This window comes from Mya arenaria, chromosome 17 (genome assembly GCF_026914265.1).
Source record: "Mya arenaria isolate MELC-2E11 chromosome 17, ASM2691426v1".
NCBI lineage: Eukaryota > Metazoa > Mollusca > Bivalvia > Myida > Myidae > Mya > Mya arenaria.
The window spans coordinates 44,745,367-44,767,664 of NC_069138.1; the positions used below are offsets into that span (position 1 = coordinate 44,745,367).

At 38.9% G+C, this 22,298-nt stretch overlaps 1 protein-coding gene across 1 annotated transcript; it reads left to right on the forward strand.

Moving 5' to 3' along the window:
• The first annotated feature begins 944 nt into the window (after nt 1-944).
• LOC128224430 (uncharacterized) lies at nt 945-21,360 on the forward strand. The gene is made up of 5 exons (XM_052934272.1): nt 945-1,267; nt 5,133-5,341; nt 11,465-11,578; nt 14,217-14,332; nt 19,021-21,360. The coding sequence occupies exons 1-5, from the start codon at nt 1,094-1,096 to the stop codon at nt 19,668-19,670; spliced, it is 1,263 nt and encodes a 420-aa protein (XP_052790232.1). The 5' UTR covers nt 945-1,093; the 3' UTR covers nt 19,671-21,360.
• The last annotated feature ends 938 nt before the right edge of the window (nt 21,361-22,298 follow it).

Sequence of the window (22,298 nt, forward strand, 5' to 3'; positions counted from 1 at the left end):
CCAATTGGTCAGCAAAATATACAGGTTATTCAAAATACTTAAATTCTAATCTTAAAACTATGTTCAATCTAAGTTATTTATTGAATACAGCCCCAGGGATCGTATTCAGGGGTCGGATTTGTTTTAAATTTTTGTCCATTCTTAAATGAATAACCAACCCAAAGCCTTGTTGAAAAAAAAGTGTTCATACTTTAACAGATCATTCTCATTGCGTAAGTGAATAATCTGAATGTTATATTTTATCTAACTTTAAAAAGTTGACAAAAACAATATGTTATAAAACGCTGACAAAAGTAAAGTTTATTAAAACGTTGACAAAAATAAAATATAATAAACTGCTGACAAAATAGAATGTAATAAAACGCTTACGAAAAAATGATTGCAAAAGAACGCTGACAAAAGAAAATAATGTTATCAAACGCATACAAAAAGCATATTGTATCAAAAAGCCCGCAACCAGGAAAGGAAGTTATTACCCTTTTCAAACATAGTTTACTAGTACTTGTTTTAACCTACTTTGAACCTGAATATCACTACAAAGAATATCAATTGGCGGATCCATGAGTGAAAGGCTGGTTATCCGGTTAGCGCTCCCGCTTCTCATCAAGGCAACCCTGGTTCGATTCCCGGCCTGGGAGCATGTGAGTTTGGTTAGTGGTCACCAAGCGCGACAAGTTTGTTTTCTCAGGGTACTCCGGTAAGACCCAACTCTCGCGGAACATCGTGCCAACGACAGTGACTAAGTATAAGTAATTTTCTTCTCAATCGTTGTAAAATATGTTAAGTTTAAACTAACCAGCGGCCGAATAGCTAAGTTTATTTGAAAGTTTGATCATGTGCGCTTTGTCGGGAGTGATATTAAATACCCGTAAACAGTTTAGCCTTACACGCATGGGCTGTCTGAATGTCCTATATAAAGTAACTACATCCATACTGTATTTCATTCGACGTCGCTACGTTTTGACTTCAAATACCACTTGTTTCATGATAAGTTTTATTATTTAAAAACACTGGTGCTCATTTAAAATCAATGCTAAAATAAAATAGTGGGAAAAAAATAACAAATTAACAACAACAAAAACTGTTACGCAAAATGAACGTTTTTGTTCTGCTTGTAACCATTGTCATAACGGAAGTATTAGGTCATGGCCGACTTTTGGAACCACCGCAGCGGTCAAGCATATGGAGAAATTTCCCGGATTTGGTTCAATCCAATGTTTTAGTCAGAAATACGAACGATATGGCGCTCAATTGTGGGGGTTTATCGGTAAGTGTGCTTGGTTCTACACTTTATTTTCACACTTATTGGTTTTAACGGAATCACTCTCAGCTCCTTTGACGCTAACGTTCTATGGCTTCCGTTCTTTCATATATATTCATTTATTGACGGGTATCTGTGAATTACAAGTGAATGTTTTGCAGTTTATTATATCTTTTTAATTATATCTTTATAAAACAGTGAAATAATAAATTGATACAAAAAAAACTGTTTTGCAATGTAAGCCTATTAGAGAATATTTTCAACTGAAAATTTCGTAATTTTTGACAACGATTATTTTAAATACCCGCTAATTTTCACCAGATCTATTCATATGCATATATTGTTTAGATCATTTTTCTTGCTTATTTTCATATTTTTGGTGTATAAACATTTTTCGTTTTCTTAAAATTCATATTAGAAAAAAATGCTGTTTTCCAATAACTTGAAAATTGTTCGTAAGATGATTATTGAATACGGACTCTGCTCTTACTTCCAAATCCAACGATAGAGCGCCTGGGCTTAGAAACAGTTTCAACGACGTCATTAAAAAACAACAACATGACGTTACGTTCAAATACAATTTCGCACGCTTTTGAGAATAATCACAAAATATCCTGTCATTGCTTATTCTTATTAAGCCGTAAAGTGTTTGTTTAAATGAACACTTTATTGTTTCAAATAGTGGAAATTCCGGTTTGGTATGTTTAAATGTTTAATTAACAATAACTTATTTTGCTACTAAAATCAAACGTCAGTGCACATAGAGCTTGGAAAAACATTAGCATGATATAACTCTTCATTATGAAATGTTGCTTGCGTATGATTTGGTGCGCTATTCATGCTAAATGCTAAAAGTATTTTTTATTTCCCATTCCACGAACTACGTAGATTTAACGTGTCGTTATTATTATTTTCATAATTATTCAGGTCGATTCTGCTGGGTTTTGTTTGGCATTATTGCGCAAAACATTTTTGAAAACTGATGGGTCAGATGGAGAAAAAGCGAGGAAATAAATGCTGTTGCACGAATTAAAAAACCCCATAGCATTTGTAAAACATTATTTGGGTCAGGCCGATTGTTTTATGGTCGTAAGAGAGGTAACAATTACATGAAAACATGATTATAATCGTGTCATCAGTAATTGGTATTTTCCATATAAAATGCATTATTTAGTAAGAATCATCACTAAAAATTTATGTTTGTTATACATGTGTATTTATTGATTTTGAATAAAAGTGTCACTTTAATATTTTTGCCTTGGTATAATTCGTGTAAAATTTGCAGAGTTTTGAGACTTTAAAGGCAAATGATGTATTGGTTATGATGATTAACTAATGTGTGTTAAGGAAAATCAAGTCTGAGTAAGCAATTTGGCTTAATGAAATAAGCTACTTAAGTTTGATATGATTAAGAGTTCTCGAGGAATCGGGGCCCGGCGTGGGAATTCATGCACGCAATTCGGTTTAGGATAAATGGTGATTCTTTAAAGTAACACTCTTATTCAAAATCAATACATGCACAAGTATAACAAACATAAATTTTGAGTGATAAATCTTTAACTACTTACTAAATAATGCATGTATGGGAAATATTAATTATTGATAACACGATTGTAACCGTGAATTTAAAAGCTGAAAACCCCAAAATATTAAATTATTGGTGAATGGTAAGGTGGTGATCTACTATAGTCTCATAAGGTAGAAATAACGTGTTTTCTGCACATTTTCTTTCAAATTAAACTCAGTATCCTTCATAAGAACCATTGTTTTCGACAGTTATTCATCCTTACTGGTATATTTAAACAATTATGTTAATTGTGGTATATCTTATTTGGGTTTAAGAGTACATCTTTAAACAGCTATCCTTCAAGTATTATTAATTTAAGCTTAATTTAAATTTCTGTAGGGTGAACATTGTAAAATATTTACATTGTCTGAACGACTTTGTACAAATATGATTAAAACTTCTTTCGACGAATGACCGCTGTAGTAGCATTAACCTTTGCACGGCGCTACCCGAGGTCAGACTGGCAATTCACAATGTGGGTATAGGGCGTAAACCAACTTATTTATTTCGGGTAAACAGACCCTTCCTACAAGATAGGCGCACACCCTACCGTTGTTTAAAGTCTGTTTAATAATAATAATAATAATAATAATAATAATAATAATAATAATAATAATAATAATAATAATAATAATAATAATAATGATAATAATGCACCAGTCAATTGTTTTTACTTTTCAGCTGGCCCGGCATGGCCGGGTGACCGCGGTGGTTTTGTCTTTGCGCCAAATTTTGCGGAGATTTGGCCTTATAAAGAGTCTCTTGGGGCGAAAGTCAAAGTCCCCGCTATTCCCCAGACCTGGGGGGGGGGCGTGGTTTCAATTGACTGGTGCATAATAATAATGATAATAATAGTAGTAATACAGTCGAACCTCGATGGCTCTAACTCCCAGGGACCGGCAAAAATACCTCGAGCCTCGAAAAAATCGACCCAAGCGGGATTGTTTACCTTCAGTATAAATTATTCGGTCCTTTAAATCTAGTTCGAGGTAACGAGGAATTCGAGCAAAGCGAGTTCGAGTCAACGGGGTACTGTACTAATAATAATAATATCAGCAGAAGCAGCAGCATCTGCAGCAGCAGCAGCAGCAGCAGCAGTAGCCTTTTAAGCTTGAGACGGAATATTTCTGTAACGCTATTTCCCAATGGTAATGATAAGGTTCCTAGATAGAGCCTGATAAAATTTAAAAGTCTACCTACCCTACCTGTTATTGGAAAGGATTTAATCCTAGCAAAACCATTTCTTTGCCCTTGAGGCCGTCTGTCTGTCTGTCTGTCTGTCTGTCTGTCTGTCTGTCTGTCTGTCTGTCTGGTTAAGCTTGCAATATATTTTATCTCGTTAGCATCAAACATAAATAGTTCACTCGTGTCTACGTTACTCATGAACTATCGTTTTTGGTGCTCACTAGGTGAAATATATTGTTATCTTACACCAGAACAAACAATTTTCCTCTATATATTGCGAAACCCCCCGTGCCTATTCAACGAGGCCCAGTACTCTATATCGACCATATTCAACCGATTCGGAAGTTGTTGTTTTTTTATTCCAATTAGATTTCATTATATAATTCACTTTGTATTATCAGTGTGTGTAAGTCACGTGATAAATGACGTCATATATGCTACGTCGGAAGGCTACATTTTGCATAAAATGAAGACTTGAATCAATGATAACTTTTCTTTTACACTAGCGGATTTAGAGGGGGGCGCTTCCGGCGCGCGCCCCCTCTAAAATCGTCAAAGTTTACTTTTTATGTCATTTTAGGAGATAGAAAATATTAAAATACGCCTATAATGCATCATTTCCAACTACAAAATGTTATTTTTTCTTGATTGCTTAACCCCCAATCCATATGCAAACAGTTTATGCCATACACTTTCGGTTCAGAGGGAGAGGTGCATGTCAAAAGGTTGCGCCCCTAAGTTACGCCCCCTCTAACGTTGATTCCTGGATCCGCCCCTGTTTTACTACATCATTTTAAATTAAGCAAAGGGCAGTCTATGCCGTTATCAAACACTTCCACAAACCTGTTTCCAAAATAATGTTTTGCCAGTGCCCCGTCAGACGGCCGTATTGTGTTTGTCGAAGTGTTTTAAGAAACTAAACTCTCAATCAAACTTTGTTCAAAGACCGAAGGCGGGGCTCCGTAAGCGGCGTAGACTGAGCTATGATTCACTTAAAATGGTGAAGAAAAAGATAAGTTATTTTTATCAAAGTCTTCATTCGAAGCAATTTTTTTCCGACGTATCATTTATGACCCAATTTATCACGTGGTATTCACACACTGATTATGAAATTCACAGACACAGACAGCGAACGGTGGGAAATGTGGGATGTGTGGTGACCCGTACAAGAAGGACGCAAACGATGGCGTCGACCAACCGAATCAAAGTGTCGCCCCGAATCGGGGCAAATACGTCACGGGCGTTATCGGCGCCACGTACACGGCTGGGAGTATTATAGACGTCACCGTCGAACTCACAGCTTATCATAAAGGATACTTCCGCTTCAAGTAAGTCTAATCAATTAACCTAGTTGGTTCGTACTTAGTTAGTGACTAACCGTACCAAGTGGGTTACCAAATCATTTACAAAGGGAATTATTCAGATATGTGTTGTATTGTAGCACAACGCGGCTAACGTTACTCAATGGCCATATTTAGTTAGACGTATGACATATGTTGTATTGTAGCACAATGCGGGTAACGTTACCCAGTGGACATATTCAGTTAGATGTATGCCAATAAGTTGTATTGTAGCACAAGGCGGCTAACGTTACCTAATGGCCATATTCAGTTAGATGTATGACATATGTTGTATTGTAGCACAACGCAGCTAACGTTACCTAATGGCCATATTCAGTTAGATGTATGACATATATTGTATTGTGGCACAATGCGGCTAACGTTACCCAATGGACATATTCAGTTAGATGTATGACATATGTTGTATTGTAGCACAAGGCGGCTAACGTTACCCAATGGCCATATTCAGTTAGATGCAATACATATTGTATTGTAGCACAAGGCAGTTACCGTTACCTAATGGCCACATTCAGTTAGATATATGACATATGTTGTATTTTAGCACAAGGCAACGATATAGAAATGTTTGATACAAAACAGTCAAGCAATATCCTGGTACAACAACCCCTTGTTCTAGAAATGTATGATATAAAACAGTCAAGCAATATCCCGGTACAACAATCCCTTGTTCTAGAAATGTATGATATAAAACAGTCAAGCAATATCCCGGTACAACAACCCCTTGTTCTAGAAATGTATGATATAAAACAGTCAAGCATTATCCCGGTACAACAACCCCTTGTTCTAGAAATGTATGATACAAAACAGTCAAGCAATATCCCGGTACAACAATCCCTTGTTCTAGAAATGTATGATACTAAACAGCCAAGCAATATCCCGGTACCACAACCCCTTGTTCTAGAAATGTATGATACAAAACAGTCAAGCAATATCCCGGTACAACAAACCCTTGTTCTAGAAATGTATGATACAAAACAGTCAAGCAATATCCCGGTACAACAACCCCTTGTTCTAGAAATGTATGATATAAAACTGTCAAGCAATATCCCGGTACAACAACCCCTTGTTCTAGAAATGTATGATACAAAACAGTCAAGCATTATCCCGGTAAAACAACCCCTTGTTCTAGAAATGTATGATATAAAACTGTCAAGCAATATCCCGGTACAACAACCCCTTGTTCTAGAAATGTATGATACAAAACTGTCAAGCAATATCCCGGTACAACAAACCCTTGTTCTAGAAATGTATGATACAAAACAGCCAAGCAATATCCCGGTACAACAACCCCTTGTTCTAGAAATGTATGATATAAAACTGTCAAGCAATATCCCGGTACAACAACCCGTTGTTCTAGAAATGTATGATATAAAACAGTCAAGCAATATCTCGGTACAACAACCCCTTGTTCTAGAAATGTATGATATAAAACTGTCAAGCAATATCCCGGTACAACAACCCCTTGTTCTAGAAATGTATGATATAAAACTGTCAAGCAATATCCCGGTACAACAAACCCTTGTTCTAGAAATGTATGATACAAAACAGCCAAGCAATATCCCGGTACAACAACCCCTTGTTCTAGAAATGTATGATATAAAACTGTCAAGCAATATCCCGGTACAACAACCCGTTGTTCTAGAAATGTATGATATAAAACTGTCAAGCAATATCTCGGTACAACAACCCCTTGTTCTAGAAATGTATGATATAAAACAGTCAAGCATTATCCCGGTACAACAACCCCTTGTTCTAGAAATGTATGATACAAAACAGTCAAGCAATATCCCGGTACAACAATCCCTTGTTCTAGAAATGTATGATACTAAACAGCCAAGCAATATCCCGGTACCACAACCCCTTGTTCTAGAAATGTATGATACAAAACAGTCAAGCAATATCCCGGTACAACAAACCCTTGTTCTAGAAATGTATGATACAAAACAGCCAAGCAATATCCCGGTACAACAACCCCTTGTTCTAGAAATGTATGATATAAAACTGTCAAGCAATATCCCGGTACAACAATCCCTTGTTCTAGAAATGTATGATATAAAACAGTCAAGCAATATCTCGGTACAACAACCCCTTGTTCTAGAAATGTATGATATAAAACAGTCAAGCAATATCCTGGTACAACAACCCCTTGTTCTAGAAATGTATGATATAAAACTGTCAAGCAATATTCCGGTACAACAATCCCTTGTTCTAGAAATGTATGATATAAAACTGTCAAGCAATATCCCGGTACAACAACCCCTTGTTCTAGAAATGTATGATATAAAACAGTCAAGCAATATCCCGGTACAACAACCCCTTGTTCTAGAAATGTATGATATAAAACAGTCAAGCAATATCCTGATACAACAACCCCTTGATCTAGAAATGTATGATATAAAACAGTCAAGCAATATCCTGGTACAACAACCCCTTGTTCTAGAAATGTATGATATAAAACTGTCAAGCAATATCCTGATACAACAACCCCTTGTTCTAGAAATGTATGATATAAAACTGTCAAGCAATATCTCGGTACAACAACCCCTTGTTCTAGAAATGTATGATACAAAACTGTCAAGCAATATCCCGGTACAACAATCCCTTGTTCTAGAAATGTATGATACAAAACAGTCAAGCAATATCCCGGTACCACAATCCCTTGTTCTAGAAATGTATGATATAAAACTGTCAAGCAATATCCCGGTACAACAACCCGTTGTTCTAGAAATGTATGATACAAAACAGTCAAGCAATATCCTGGTACAACAACCTCTTGTTCTAAAAATGTATGATACAAAACAGTCAAGCAATATCTCGGTACAACAACCCCTTGTTCTAGAAATGTATGATACAAAACAGTCAAGCATTATCCTGGTACAACAACCCCTTGTTCTAGAAATGTATGATACAAAACAGTCAAGCAATATCCCGGTACCACAATCCCTTGTTCTAGAAATGTATGATATAAAACTGTCAAGCATTATCCTGGTACAACAACCTCTTGTTCTAGAAATGTATGATACAAAACAGTCAAGCAATATCCTGGTACAACAACCCCTTGTTCTAGAAATGTATGATATAAAACAGTCAAGCATTATCCTGGTGCAACAACCCCTTGTTCTAGAAATGTATGATATAAAATAGTCAAGCAATATCCTGGTACAACAACCCCTTGTTCTAGAAATGTATGATACAAAACAGTCAAGCAATATCCCGGTACCACAACCCCTTGTTCTAGAAATGTATGATATAAAACAGTCAAGCATTATCCTGGTACAACAACCCTTGTTCTAGAAATGTATGATACAAAACAGTCAAGCAATATCCTGGTACAACAACCCCTTGTTCTAGAAATGTATGATACAAAACAGTCAAGCAATATCCTGGTACAACAACCCCTTGTTCTAGAAATGTATGATACAAAACAGTCAAGCATTATCCTGGTACAACAACCCCTTGTTCTAGAAATGTATGATACAAAACAGTCAAGCAATATCCTGGTACAACAACCCCTTGTTCTAGAAATGTATGATACAAAACAGTCAAGCAATATCCTGGTACAACAACCCCTTGTTCTAGAAATGTATGATACAAAACAGTCAAGCATTATCCTGGTGCAACAACCCCTTGTTCTAGAAATGTATGATATAAAACAGTCAAGCAATATCCCGGTACAACAACCCCTTGTTCTAGAAATGTATGATACAAAACAGTCAAGCAATATCCCGGTACAACAATCCCTTGTTCTAGAAATGTATGATATAAAACAGTCAAGCAATATCCCGGTACAACAACCCCTTGTTCTAGAAATGTATGATATAAAACAGTCAAGCAATATCCCGGTACCACAACCCCTTGTTCTAGAAATGTATGATATAAAACTGTCAAGCAATATCCCGGTACAACAACCCCTTGTTCTAGAAATGTATGATATAAAACTGTCAAGCAATATCCCGGTACAACAACCCCTTGTTCTAGAAATGTATGATATAAAACTGTCAAGCAATATCCCGGTACAACAACCCCTTGTTCTAGAAATGTATGATATAAAACTGTCAAGCAATATCCCGGTACAACAACCCCTTGTTCTAGAAATGTATGATATAAAACAGTCAAGCATTATCCCGGTACAACAATCCCTTGTTCTAGAAATGTATGATACTAAACAGTCAAGCAATATCCCGGTACAACAACCCCTTGTTCTAGAAATGTATGATACTAAACAGTCAAGCAATATCCCGGTACAACAATCCCTTGTTCTAGAAATGTATGATACTAAACAGTCAAGCATTATCCCGGTAAAACAACCCCTTGTTCTAGAAATGTATGATACAAAACAGTCAAGCATTATCCCGGTACAACAACCCCTTGTTCTAGAAATGTATGATACAAAACAGTCAAGCAATATCCCGGTACAACAACCCCTTGTTCTAGAAATGTATGATACAAAACAGTCAAGCAGTATCCCGGTACAACAACCCCTTGTTCTAGAAATGTATGATACAAAACAGTCAAGCAGTATCCCGGTACAACAACCCCTTGTTCTAGAAATGTATGATACAAAACAGTCAAGCAATATCCCGGTACAACAACCCCTTGTTCTAGAAATGTATGATACTAAACAGTCAAGCAATATCCCGGTACAACAACCCCTTGTTCTAGAAATGTATGATACAAAACAGTCAAGCAATATCCCGGTACAACAACCCCTTGTTCTAGAAATGTATGATACAAAACAGTCAAGCAATATCCCGGTACAACAAACCCTTGTTCTAGAAATGTATGATACAAAACAGTCAAGCAATATCCTGGTACAACAAACCCTTGTTCTAGAAATGTATGATACAAAACAGCCAAGCAATATCCCGGTACAACAACCCCTTGTTCTAGAAATGTATGATATAAAACAGCCAAGCAATATCCCGGTACAACAACCCCTTGTTCTAGAAATGTATGATACAAAACAGTCAAGCAATATCCCGGTACAACAACCCCTTGTTCTAGAAATGTATGATATAAAACAGCCAAGCAATATCCCGGTACAACAACCCCTTGTTCTAGAAATGTATGATACAAAACAGTCAAGCAATATCCCGGTACAACAACCCCTTGTTCTAGAAATGTATGATACAAAACAGTCAAGCAATATCCCGGTACAACAACCCCTTGTTCTAGAAATGTATGATATAAAACAGCCAAGCAATATCCCGGTACAACAACCCCTTGTTCTAGAAATGTATGATACAAAACAGTCAAGCAATATCCCGGTACAACAACCCCTTGTTCTAGAAATGTATGATACTAAACAGCCAAGCAATATCCCGGTACAACAACCCCTTGTTCTAGAAATGTATGATACAAAACAGTCAAGCATTATCCCGGTACAACAACCCCTTGTTCTAGAAATGTATGATACAAAACAGTCAAGCAATATCCCGGTACAACAACCCCTTGTTCTAGAAATGTATGATACAAAACAGTCAAGCAATATCCCGGTACAACAATCCCTTGTTCTAGAAATGTATGATATAAAACAGTCAAGCAATATCCTGATACAACAACCCCTTGTTCTAGAAATGTATGATATAAAACAGTCAAGCAATATCCTGATACAACAACCCCTTGTTCTAGAAATGTATGATATAAAACAGTCAAGCAATATCCTGATACAACAACCCCTTGTTCTAGAAATGAATGATATCAAGAATAGTCAAGAAAAACACGGTACAAATATGTCCATGTACAAGAAATGTATGATACAAAAAAAATAATCCATGAACAAGAAAAACCTTTTATAAGAAAGTCAAGTTTCTACAAAGACCTAGGACAAAACACCAATCAAAGAAATGCCCGCTTTAAAATGACACCGATTTAGATTGACCCTGGGAAAAGCTTTATTTTTTAAAAGCACTTGAAACAAAAAGGTCAGTTCAAGACACATCCGTTACAAACAGATCCCGTTATGGAGAGGTACTGTTTAAAAAAGTGGTAAAAAATGAGGAGACTGTACCTCTCTAGTTGTTCCAAATTGTCCCACTCCATGGACACGCCCCCTGCATAGAACGGTTAAACAAATATAGTTTATTTCAGGTTATGTCGTTTACCCGGGAGCAGTACAGACGAGGAAGTAACGGAGGAGTGCTTTGACCAGTATCCCCTAGAGACGGGCAAACCAGGGTGGGGCATAGACGAGTATCTACATAAGTAAGTTTATCGCTCCTTTTAAATGTTATAAGATTTTAATTTTTAATTTTACGATCTTAACTATTGCACCTACATTCATCCGAGTCTCGTCGTACATGTATGACGGAAATGGCCGAGATGTTCCGATTGACAACATTCGTCGGAGTTTCGTCGTACATTTATGACGGAAATGGCCGAGATGTTCCGATTGACAACCATTCGTCAGAGTTTCGTCGTACATGTATGACGGAAATGGCCGAGATGTTCCGATTGACAACATTCGTCCGAGTTTTGTCGTACATGTATGACGGAAATGGCCGAGATGTTCCGATTGACAACATTAATACGCTTGCCATTTTATGACGCCATTGGCAATAAGGATAAATTTTATGCAAGGTAAACCTATAATAGATATTATCTTTGAATTATGTGTACATATTAAACCCTTGAAAAGGTCATTACAGCAACCCGGAGTCTTTAAATTCAACATTAAACATGCTATGGACATAAATGAACACACGCACGCACGCACGCACGCACGCACACACACACACACACACACACACAAGCAGTTCGGCAATTCAAATGGCAAACAAATAATATAAGGCAATCTTAATAGATACATATTCACATAATTTATACTGTATATATGTATCTTAATACGTATGGTTTTGGCGCATGACGCGATATCGACCGCCGCGTCCTAGACATATTTCTTAAGAGCCATCAAAACAACTTTGCCGCCATCTTAGTTTTGCTTTTTTGGACTTGAGACTTGATATTTTATTAACAAAAAAGTGTAAACATAAAACTTATGTCGAAATTGGATTTATATGCAAACAAAACAAGAAAAGGTTTGAATAATATATTTTATTGTCCGGCATTCAAGCGCTGTTAATGATTAGTGTTTTTCAGACTCGGAGCACTTTTAAAAGAAAATTATCCTTTTATTATACACATATTATACACAAGTATATGTGTAAATATTAGTGTTGGGAATCGGTTCCAATTTTACAATCGATAATCGGTTCCACTCAAGTAACCGATTATCGATAGTACAATCGGTTTTTTAAAATATTAGATAAAACCTAAAGTGAAGTTTTATTCATGCACATTATTGAACTCTTAATCATTATATGCATATACGTTATGTCTATGATTGAAGTAATTAAGTGTTACATAAAAAATAGTTCATTTTTACTTGCTCATTGTGGCTTTCATCTACCATTTTGTTAAAGATAACGTCTGAACACTTACTTATATTTTTTTCATTTTTTTTTCGATGATCGCTTATAACCAAATACAATCGATTGTCGCCGATTTCAGGCCCAACCAATCGATTTTCGATTATAATCGATCATCGGAACATCACTAGTAAATATGTAATGAATGTTTGTATTTTCTAATGCAGCGGCGGCCATTTTGTCCGTTATAGTGGAGTTTTTGCATGTAATTATTCTTCTAAGGTATTCTGTATGTCGTAACAAATATCTCTGATTGGACACGGACACTTTATTTTAATGAAATGCAAAGATTGTACAATAACTGGTGACATTTTTTATCTAATCTTCATATAGAGCTTCTGATTACAAAACAAACTCACACTTTTCAGGTACTCTAATGCTAATAAAATTCCTTCTACTGGTATTTTTTTCACCATTGTTTTCATGTTATTTTTTCGGCACTACAAATCAAACCATTTTAACATTTTTTTTATTTAATTTTTCACTGATCGCAAGCAAAGGGATCTGCCAAGCATCGCACTTATGCCACTTACAGAAAATATTTAGGCATTAGGTTTATAAAACCCGTTTATACTATACTTTAACACATGTTTATTTTACAAACAAATGTTATGAAAAGTCAAGAATAACAGTGTCCAAAAAGGAGTTGAACGGTATACCGAATATTTATAGAACATTTCAACTGTCAATTCAAAATGTGATCTTAAAAAAGGTACTATGCTGTCGTATTGTAGACTTTTCGATATAGGTTATATTCAGAATCATCTTTCGATTTGTACCCCCCCCCCCCCTGCCCCCGTCCCCCGTCCGAATTTTACCGAACAATTGACCTTATTTCACGCTATATATATCACAGCTGTTTGGATAATAACGCAACATATTTCCGACAAAAAACGATCATGCCGATGATCGGGCTATGACGTCACAATCATGCCGATGATCGGGCTATGGTGTCACAATCATGCCGATGATCGGGCTATGACGTAACAATCATGCCGATGATCGGGCTATGACGTCACAATCATTAACTAGTGCAGGATTCTAAGACGTTTGCTCAAATGCTCGTTTTTAAAACAACCTCAGAGATCTGTGGTTCCGATATATTGTTCATCACTTAAATGGGATTTTGATGCATTGGGGTTAGGAATATTGTCCGATCGGATTTTTCTATAAAAATGCATTCAAAATATCCCGTGTTACCAAAGTCTGCGACTGACTTGGTCGATTGTTTGTAGCTGTGTTAAGTTAAACAAAGTTGTAAACACCATCGTTTTTAACGTTTAAATCTGAACCACACTGGAAAGTTTCAAGAATACTTGTTTAACAAAGATAAAATTAACAACGTTTTTAATTTTAACTCTTAGCCCACTGATGTTTTATTTCTCGATGACGTCATACGTTTAATCGTCTTCCAGGTATCGGGTTGATCTTCCGGAAACGAACCAGGGAGCAGGGTTCTATCACCTGAAGGTCGCCTTACCAAAGGAGGTCACTTGTGAGTTCTGCGTTCTTCAATGGATCTGGAAGGGTGGTATGTTAAACGCCTACAGTGTTGTATTTTTCTGGGAAATGTTGCGCCGGCACAACGATTTTAACAGAGAACAATATATGTTGATGCAAAAAAACAGTTTTAAATGTTGATGCATAGCTATGTTAAGTACAAAGCTGTCTCAATGTATTGATTTTCTATTACCATGACACCGGAACGATCCATCTTTAGAATTACCTATGAAGTGACCCATTTATAATCCGCATGTAGTGACCCAACATCTTTAGAAATTCGTATGTGGTGACCCCCTTCTTTCAAAACCGTATGTAGTGTCCCCCAACCTTTAGAAATCCGTTTGAAGTACCCCCCCCCCCCCCAGCATTCCGTATGTTGTGACCCCCTCCACTTTAGGAATTTGTATGTAGTGACCCCTCCCCCCCCCAGCAATCCGTATGTAGTGACCTCCCCACCCCCAGCAATCCGTACGTAGTAAACCCCCCCCACCCCTAGCAATCCGTATAAAGTGACCCCCGCCCCCCCCCCCACCAACCTTTTAGAAATCCGCATAAAGTGATCCTCCTTTAAAGTGATCCTTATGTAATGACGTCCCCTTAAAAATATGTAGTGACCCTTTGCTTAGAAATCTGTATGTATTGACCCTCCTTAGATATCCATACGAAGTGACCCTCCTTAAGAAAACCGTATGTAGTGACCCCCCCTTTCGAAATCCGTATGTAGTGACCCCCCTCCCCCCTCCCTTAGAAATCCGTATGTAGTGACCCCCCTCCCCCCTCCCTTAGAAATCCGTATGTAGTGACCCCCCTCCCCCCTCCCTTAGAAATCCGTATGTAGTGACCCCCCTCCCCCCTCCCTTAGAAATCCGTATGTAGTGACGCCCTTAGAAATCCGTATGTAGTGACCCCCCTCCCCCCCTCCCTTAGAAATCCGTATGTAGTGACCCCCCTCCCCCCTCCCTTAGAAATCCGTATGTAGTGACCCCCCTCCCCCCTCCCTTAGAAATCCGTATGTAGTGACCCCCCTCCCCCCTCCCTTAGAAATCCGTATGAAGTGACCCCCCTCCCCCCTCCCTTAGAAATCCGTATGTAGTGACCCCCCTCCCCCCTCCCTTAGAAATCCGTATGTAGTGACCCCCCTCCCCCCTCCCTTAGAAATCCGTATGAAGTGACTCCCCTTTAGAAATCCGTATAAAATGACCCATCCCCCTACTTTAGAATTCCATATATAGTAAAGTGACCCCCGCCCCGCTCCCCCCCCCCTTAGGAATCAGCACGTAGTGACTCCGCCTAGAAAATCCGTATGCAGTGACCCCCTTACAAATCCGTATGCAGTGACCCCCTCCCCCCTTAGAAATTCGTATGTAGTGACCCCCCTTTAGAAATCCGTATGAAGTGACCCCCCCCCCGCTTAGGACTCCGTATAAAGAGACCCATCCCCCTACTTTAGAAATCCATATAAAGTGAAGTGACACCCATAGGAATTAGCACGTAGTGACTCCCATACCATCCGTATGTAGTGACCCCCCCACCCCCTATTAGAAATCCGTATGTAGTGACCCCCTCCACTCTTAGAAATTCGTATGTAGTGACCCCCCTTTAGAAATCCATATGAAGTGACCACCCCCCGCCCCCCGCTTAGAACTCCGTATAAAGTGACCCATCCCCCTACTTTAGAAATCCATATAAAGTGAAGTGACCCCCCCCATAGGAATTAGCACGTAGTGACTCCTATACCATCCGTATGTAGTGACGCCCTTAGAAATCCGTATGTAGTGACGCCCTTAGAAATCCGTATGTAGTGACGCCCTTAGAAATCCGTATGTAGTGACGCCCTTAGAAATCCGTATGTAGTGACGCCCTTAGAAATCCGTATGTAGTGACGCCCTTAGAAATCCGTATGTAGTGACGCCCTTAGAAATCCGTATGTAGTGACCCCCTTAGAAATCCGTATGTAGTGACGCCCTTAGAAATCCGTATGTAGTGACGCCCTTAGAAATCCGTATGTAGTGAACCCCTTAGAAATCCGTATGTAGTGACGCCCTTAGAAATCCGTATGTAGTGACCCCTTAGAAATCCGTATGTAGTGGCCCCCTTAGAAATCCGTATGTAGTGACGCCCTTAGAAATCCGTATGTAGTGACCCCCTTAGAAATCCGCATGTAGTGACCCCCTTAGAAATCCGTATGTAGTGACCCCCTTAGAAATCCGTATGTAGTGACGCCCTTAGAAGTCCGTATGTAGTGACGCCCTTAGAAATCCGTATGTAGTGACCCCCTTAGAAATCCGTATGTAGTGAACCCCTTAGAAATCCGTATGTAGTGACCCCCTTAGAAATCCGTATGTAGTGACGCCCTTAGAAATCCGTATGTAGTGACCCCCTTAGAAATCCGTATGTAGTGACCCCCTTAGAAATCCGTATGTAGTGACCCCTTAGAAATCTGTATGTAGTGACCCCCTTAGAAATCCGTATGTAGTGACGCCCTTAGAAATCCGTATGTAGTGACCCCCTTAGAAATCCGTATGTAGTGACCCCCTTAGAAATCCGTATGTAGTGACCCCCTTAGAAATCCGTATGTAGTGACCCCCTTAGAAATCCGTATGTAGTGACCCTCTTAGAAATCCGTATGTAGTGACGCCCTTAGAAATCCGTATGTAGTGACCCCCTTAGAAATCCGTATGTAGTGACCCTCTTAGAAATCCGTATGTAGTGACCCTCTTAGAAATCCGTATGTAGTGACCCCCCTTAGAAATCCGTATGTAGTGACCCTCTTAGAAATCCGTATGTAGTGACCCTCTTAGAAATCCGTATGTAGTGACCCCCCTTAGAAATCCGTATGTAGTGACCCTCTTAGAAATCCGTATGTAGTGACCCTCTTAGAAATCCGTATGTAGTGACCCCCCTTAGAAATCCGTATGTAGTGACCCTCTTAGAAATCCGTATGTAGTGACCCTCTTAGAAATCCGTATGTAGTGACCCCCCTTAGAAATCCGTATGTAGTGACGCCCTTAGAAATCCGTATGTAGTGACCCCCTTAGAAATCCGTATGTAGTGACCCTCTTAGAAATCCGTATGTAGTGACGCCCTTAGAAATCAGTATGTAGTGACGCCCTTAGAAATCCGTATGTAGTGTCCCCCTAAGAAATCCGTATGTAATGAACTCCTTAGAAATCCGTATGTAGTGAACCCCTTAGAAATCCGTATGTAGTGAACCCCTTAGAAATCCGTATGTAGTGACGCCCTTAGAAATCCGTATGTAATGAACCCCTTAGAAATCCGTATGTAGTAACCCCCTTAGAAATCCGTATGTAGTGACGCCCTTAGAAATCCGTATGTAGTGACGCCCTTAGAAATCCGTATGTAGTGACCCCCTTAGAAATCCGTATGTAGTGACCCCCTTAGAAATCCGTATGTAGTGACGCCCTTAGAAATCCGTATGTAGTGACGCCCTTAGAAATCTGTATGTAGTGACTTCTTAGAAATCCGTATGTAGTGACGCCCTTAGAAATCCGTATGTGGTGACCCCCTTAGAAATCCGTATGTAGTGACCCTCTTAGAAATCCGTATGTAGTGACCCTCTTAGAAATCCGTATGTAGTGACCCCCTTAGAAATCCGTATGTAGTGTCCCCCTAAGAAATCCGTAAGTAGTGACTCCCTTAGAAATCTGTATGTAGTGACCCCTTAAAAGTCCGTATGTAGTGACACCCTTAGAAGTCCGTATGTAATGAACCCCTTAGAAATCCGTATGTAGTGACCCCCTAAGAAATCCGTATGTAGTGACGCCCTTAGAAATCCGTATGTAGTGACGCCCTTAGAAATCCGTATGTAGTGACGCCCTTAGAAATCCGTATGTAGTGACGCCCTTAGAAATCCGTATGTAGTGACCCCTTAGAAATCCGTATGTAGTGACGCCCTTAGAAATCCGCATGTAGTGACCCCCTTAGAAATCCGTATGTAGTGACCCCCTTAGAAATCCGTATGTAGTGACCCCCTTAGAAATCCGTATGTAGTGGCCCCCTTAGAAATCCGTATGTAGTGACCCCCTTAGAAATCCGTATGTAGTGACCCCCTTAGAAATCCGTATGTAGTGACGCCCTTAGAAATCCGTATGTAGTGACCCCTTAAAAGTCCGTATGTAGTGACACCCTTAGAAGTCCGTATGTATTGACACCCTTAAAAGTCCGTATGTAGTGACACCCTTAGAAATCCGTATGTAGTGGCCCCCTTAGAAATCCGTATGTAGTGACCCCCTTAGAAATCCGTATGTAGTGTCCCCCTAAGAAATCCGTAAGTAGTGACTCCCTTAGAAATCTGTATGTAGTGACCCCTTAAAAGTCCGTATGTAGTGACCCCCTTAAAAGTCCGTATGTAGTGACACCCTTAGAAGTCCGTATGTAGTGACACCCTTAAAAGTCCGTATGTAGTGACACCCTTAGAAGTCCGTATGTAGTGACACCCTTAAAAGTCCGTATGTAGTGACACCCTTAGAAGTCCGTATGTAGTGACACCCTTAAAAGTCCGTATGTAGTGACACCCTTAGAAGTCCGTATGTAGTGACACCCTTAAAAGTCCGTATGTAGTGACCGCCTAAGAAATCCGTATGTAGTGACCCCTTTAGAAATCCGTATATAGTGGCCCCCTTAGAAATCCGTATAAAGTGACCCCCTTTAGAAATTCGTATGTACCCTAAAATTCATGTGGCCTTTCTTCCGCAGGAAATAACTGGGGCTGTGATGGTGATGGTGAATGTGGACTCGGTTTTGGCCCACAAGAGAATTTCTGGAACTGTGCTGATATTAGCATTATCGAGGGAGAGTCAAAGCCTGCTGCGATTACACCTTCCACCGCAGTCCCACCACCGACCACCGCAGCCCCTGCTCCCACCAACGCATTCCCTTCATCGACCACCGCAGCCCCTCCGCCGATCAACGCAGCCCCAGTGGACACCACGTATTGTCGGGCTATTGGCAGTTTTGCAGGCTTTGATAAAATGGATAACTACTGTCGCACGGTATGCTCGGATCCCGAATCTTGCGATTCTGACATGTGTGATTGCAGAGCGCCAACACCATTCTGCTTGCCTGTTAGTGATGGATTTCCCGTCTTGCTCTGCGAACAACTTTGTTTAGCAGAAATGGACCTTTGTAACAACGTATACTGTGATTGCAAATCAATAATCAAAACTCCTCCAACCACAACCACAACCACAACAACAACGACAACAACAACGCCAGCTTCAAATGTCGATGGTGGCTGTACGTGCAAGGGCGTTGCACCGTGGAATAGTCTTAGCATGGACACATGGTGTTGCAACAACTGTAACCATTTCCCGTCTTATTGTCCACCGAGCCATTGTAAATGTTAATGCATGTAATAATGACTCGGACGTTATGATGCTTTGACTAGATTAACACTGAAGTTGATGTCATAACACACTTTACAACCAATATAGCTTGTATGTTCGGTGATTTTAGAGAGGTTGCGCACCACGACGTGTACCTGAACGTGTATGTGTATATGTATGTGTAGATACACGTGCAGGTAAACGTTGCAGTTGAGCTTAAAAGTCGTTTGCGACATTTTTCTGGAAGCAGTTCTTGGCTGCACGCTGTTATCGCATGAATCTTTTTCCTCGTGCTATCGTATATGTAATTTTAAACTTCTACTGAGTACACACATACATTGATGACGTAGTGCACAAAAATAAGTTCATCCGTACAGGTGGTTGTTGTCATCCTCTCAAATAACGGCATGACGAATTGCTACTAATATCTTCTTTTATTTAATACCAGTCATAAATCCACATGCAATACATATCGCAAAGTACGGTAGTTCGTATTCCATTTCAGTGCAATACGGCCGATTCAACTCTTGTGACGTCACGTTATAACAGGTATCGTTGCGCAATGTTAAAATGGCATCATAAAACAAAATAGTGCGTCGTTAAATTGACATTTACTATGAAAACATGTGGCTTTTAAGTAATCTTACCAGTAATGTATATAATAAAAGGGTTATTAGTACTGCGTTTTGTTCCGGAATGTCGTATTCGACTCTCGTGGATTTTTTGCAGATTTTGATTTCACTCTGCTTGCGCCTTGTGAAATCCGAATCTGCAAAAATCCACTCGAGTCGAATACAACCTCCCGGGTCAAAACGCAGTACTAATAACCCTATTGTATTCCAATATGACGTTATATTCTGAGTCCTTTAATTGTTAGTTTTCTAACGAGTTATCGCAGTTTTTCGAATATTCATGCTGTTTTTACGCCCTGGTATATCCCTTAAAGCTGCACTCTCAGATATAAAACGTTTGAAAACTGTTTCTTTTTTTGTCTTGGAATGAGCCAATTTTTGTGTAAATGTCTGCAAATCAGTGATACAAGACTGCTGACAAAAGATGAAGAATGTTTTCAAAATGTAATGAAATTGTTGTTGTTGTTTCTTTACTTTTCGGAATGAACACCAACCAACAACTGACTTAAGTGACACTCTTATTCAAAGTCAATGCATACATACACATGTATAACAAACATACATTTTGACTGATAAACCTTTAACTGCTTACTAAATAATGCATTTATTGAAAACATTTATTACTAACATGTTTGTTACCATATATTTAATAAAGAAAACACAAAAATATTAAATGAGTTGTGAATGCTTAAATATTTACTCAGATTTACTATAGTCTAATAAGGTAGAAATACCGTGTTTTATGCACATTTCTTTTAAATTAAACTCGGTATCCTTCATAAGAACAATTGTTTTCGACATTAATTCATCCTTTTCGGAATAATAAAACAATGCATTATGGGGTAAAACTTATGTGGGAGTAAGAATGTATCTTTAGCTTGTTAGAACACATATTGCTAGCCATAAATTCTCGATTTTTCCGAGTGTCAGAAAAACTTCTCAGCATAGAAGAAATTAAGTCGTATTAAAAGTTATAATATCGACCAACAATCTTTACGTGTTCCTCGTTGGTGTTTTGATTTCATTTCACACTCCTATAATCTAGCACTGTTTATTGTATTTGAATAAATCAAAATATTTACCTTTAGTATCTAGTATGTTGTTTTATTTATTCAACTCATAAAACCCCCAAATATTGATGTCACCCGTTTTGACTTTATACGTTTTGACTTAACTTCGCTTACGTTGTATCTTTTTGTGGAAGAGTATGTTCTAGAGTTTCACCACTCGAATTACTTTCGATACGGAACATAAATGGTCTAGTAAACATGAACCGAAACAATCAGTAATGGGTCATAGCGATAACCTTAGTCATTTGTTAGCATATTCCATTTATATTTTGTAAAATAACCGGAAAGTTAAATAGAACATCTTTGATTCTCTAAACTAGTCAGCCCTTGTGTGCCGTTACTATGGTAACAACATGACGTCATATTTGCGTATTACGTTGTATTAACTACAGTACATTATAATGCAAGTCGCTGTTCATAAATGTTTGCATTTCGTCCAAAAGATCTTGCGGTGCTGTTCGAGTCCAACTATATTATTGTTGTTCATTCAAATCAGAAACACAAGTACTATCGTACTAGTGTTCGCCTCTAAGAAAGGGTCACATTCCTACAGGTTATGTTCACCTCTCAGAAAGGGTCACATTCCTACAGGTTATGTCCACCTCTCAGAATGGGTCACAATCCTACAGGTTATGTCCACCTCTCAGAATGGGTCACAATCCTACAGGTTATGTCCACCTCTCAGAATGGGTCACAATCCTACAGGTTATGTCCACCTCTCAGAATGGGTCACAATCCTACAGGTTATGTCCACCTCTCAGAATGGGTCACAATCCTACAGGTTATGTCCACCTCTCAGAATGGGTCACAATCCTACAGGTTATGTCCACCTCTCAGAATGGGTCACAATCCTACAGGTTATGTCCACCTCTCAGAATGGGTCACAGTCCCACAGGTTATGTCCACCTCTCAGAATGGGTCACAGCCCTACAGGTTATGTCCACCTC

Coding starts and splice junctions, on each gene's coding strand:
- LOC128224430 (XM_052934272.1), top strand. CDS start 1,094: ATGAACGTTTTTGTTCTGCTTGTAACCATTGTCATAACGGAAGTATTA. Junction 1,268..5,132: donor TCAATTGTGGGGGTTTATCG/GTAAGTGTGCTT, acceptor TGAAATTCACAG/ACACAGACAGCGAACGGTGG. Junction 11,579..14,216: donor ATAGACGAGTATCTACATAA/GTAAGTTTATCG, acceptor ATCGTCTTCCAG/GTATCGGGTTGATCTTCCGG.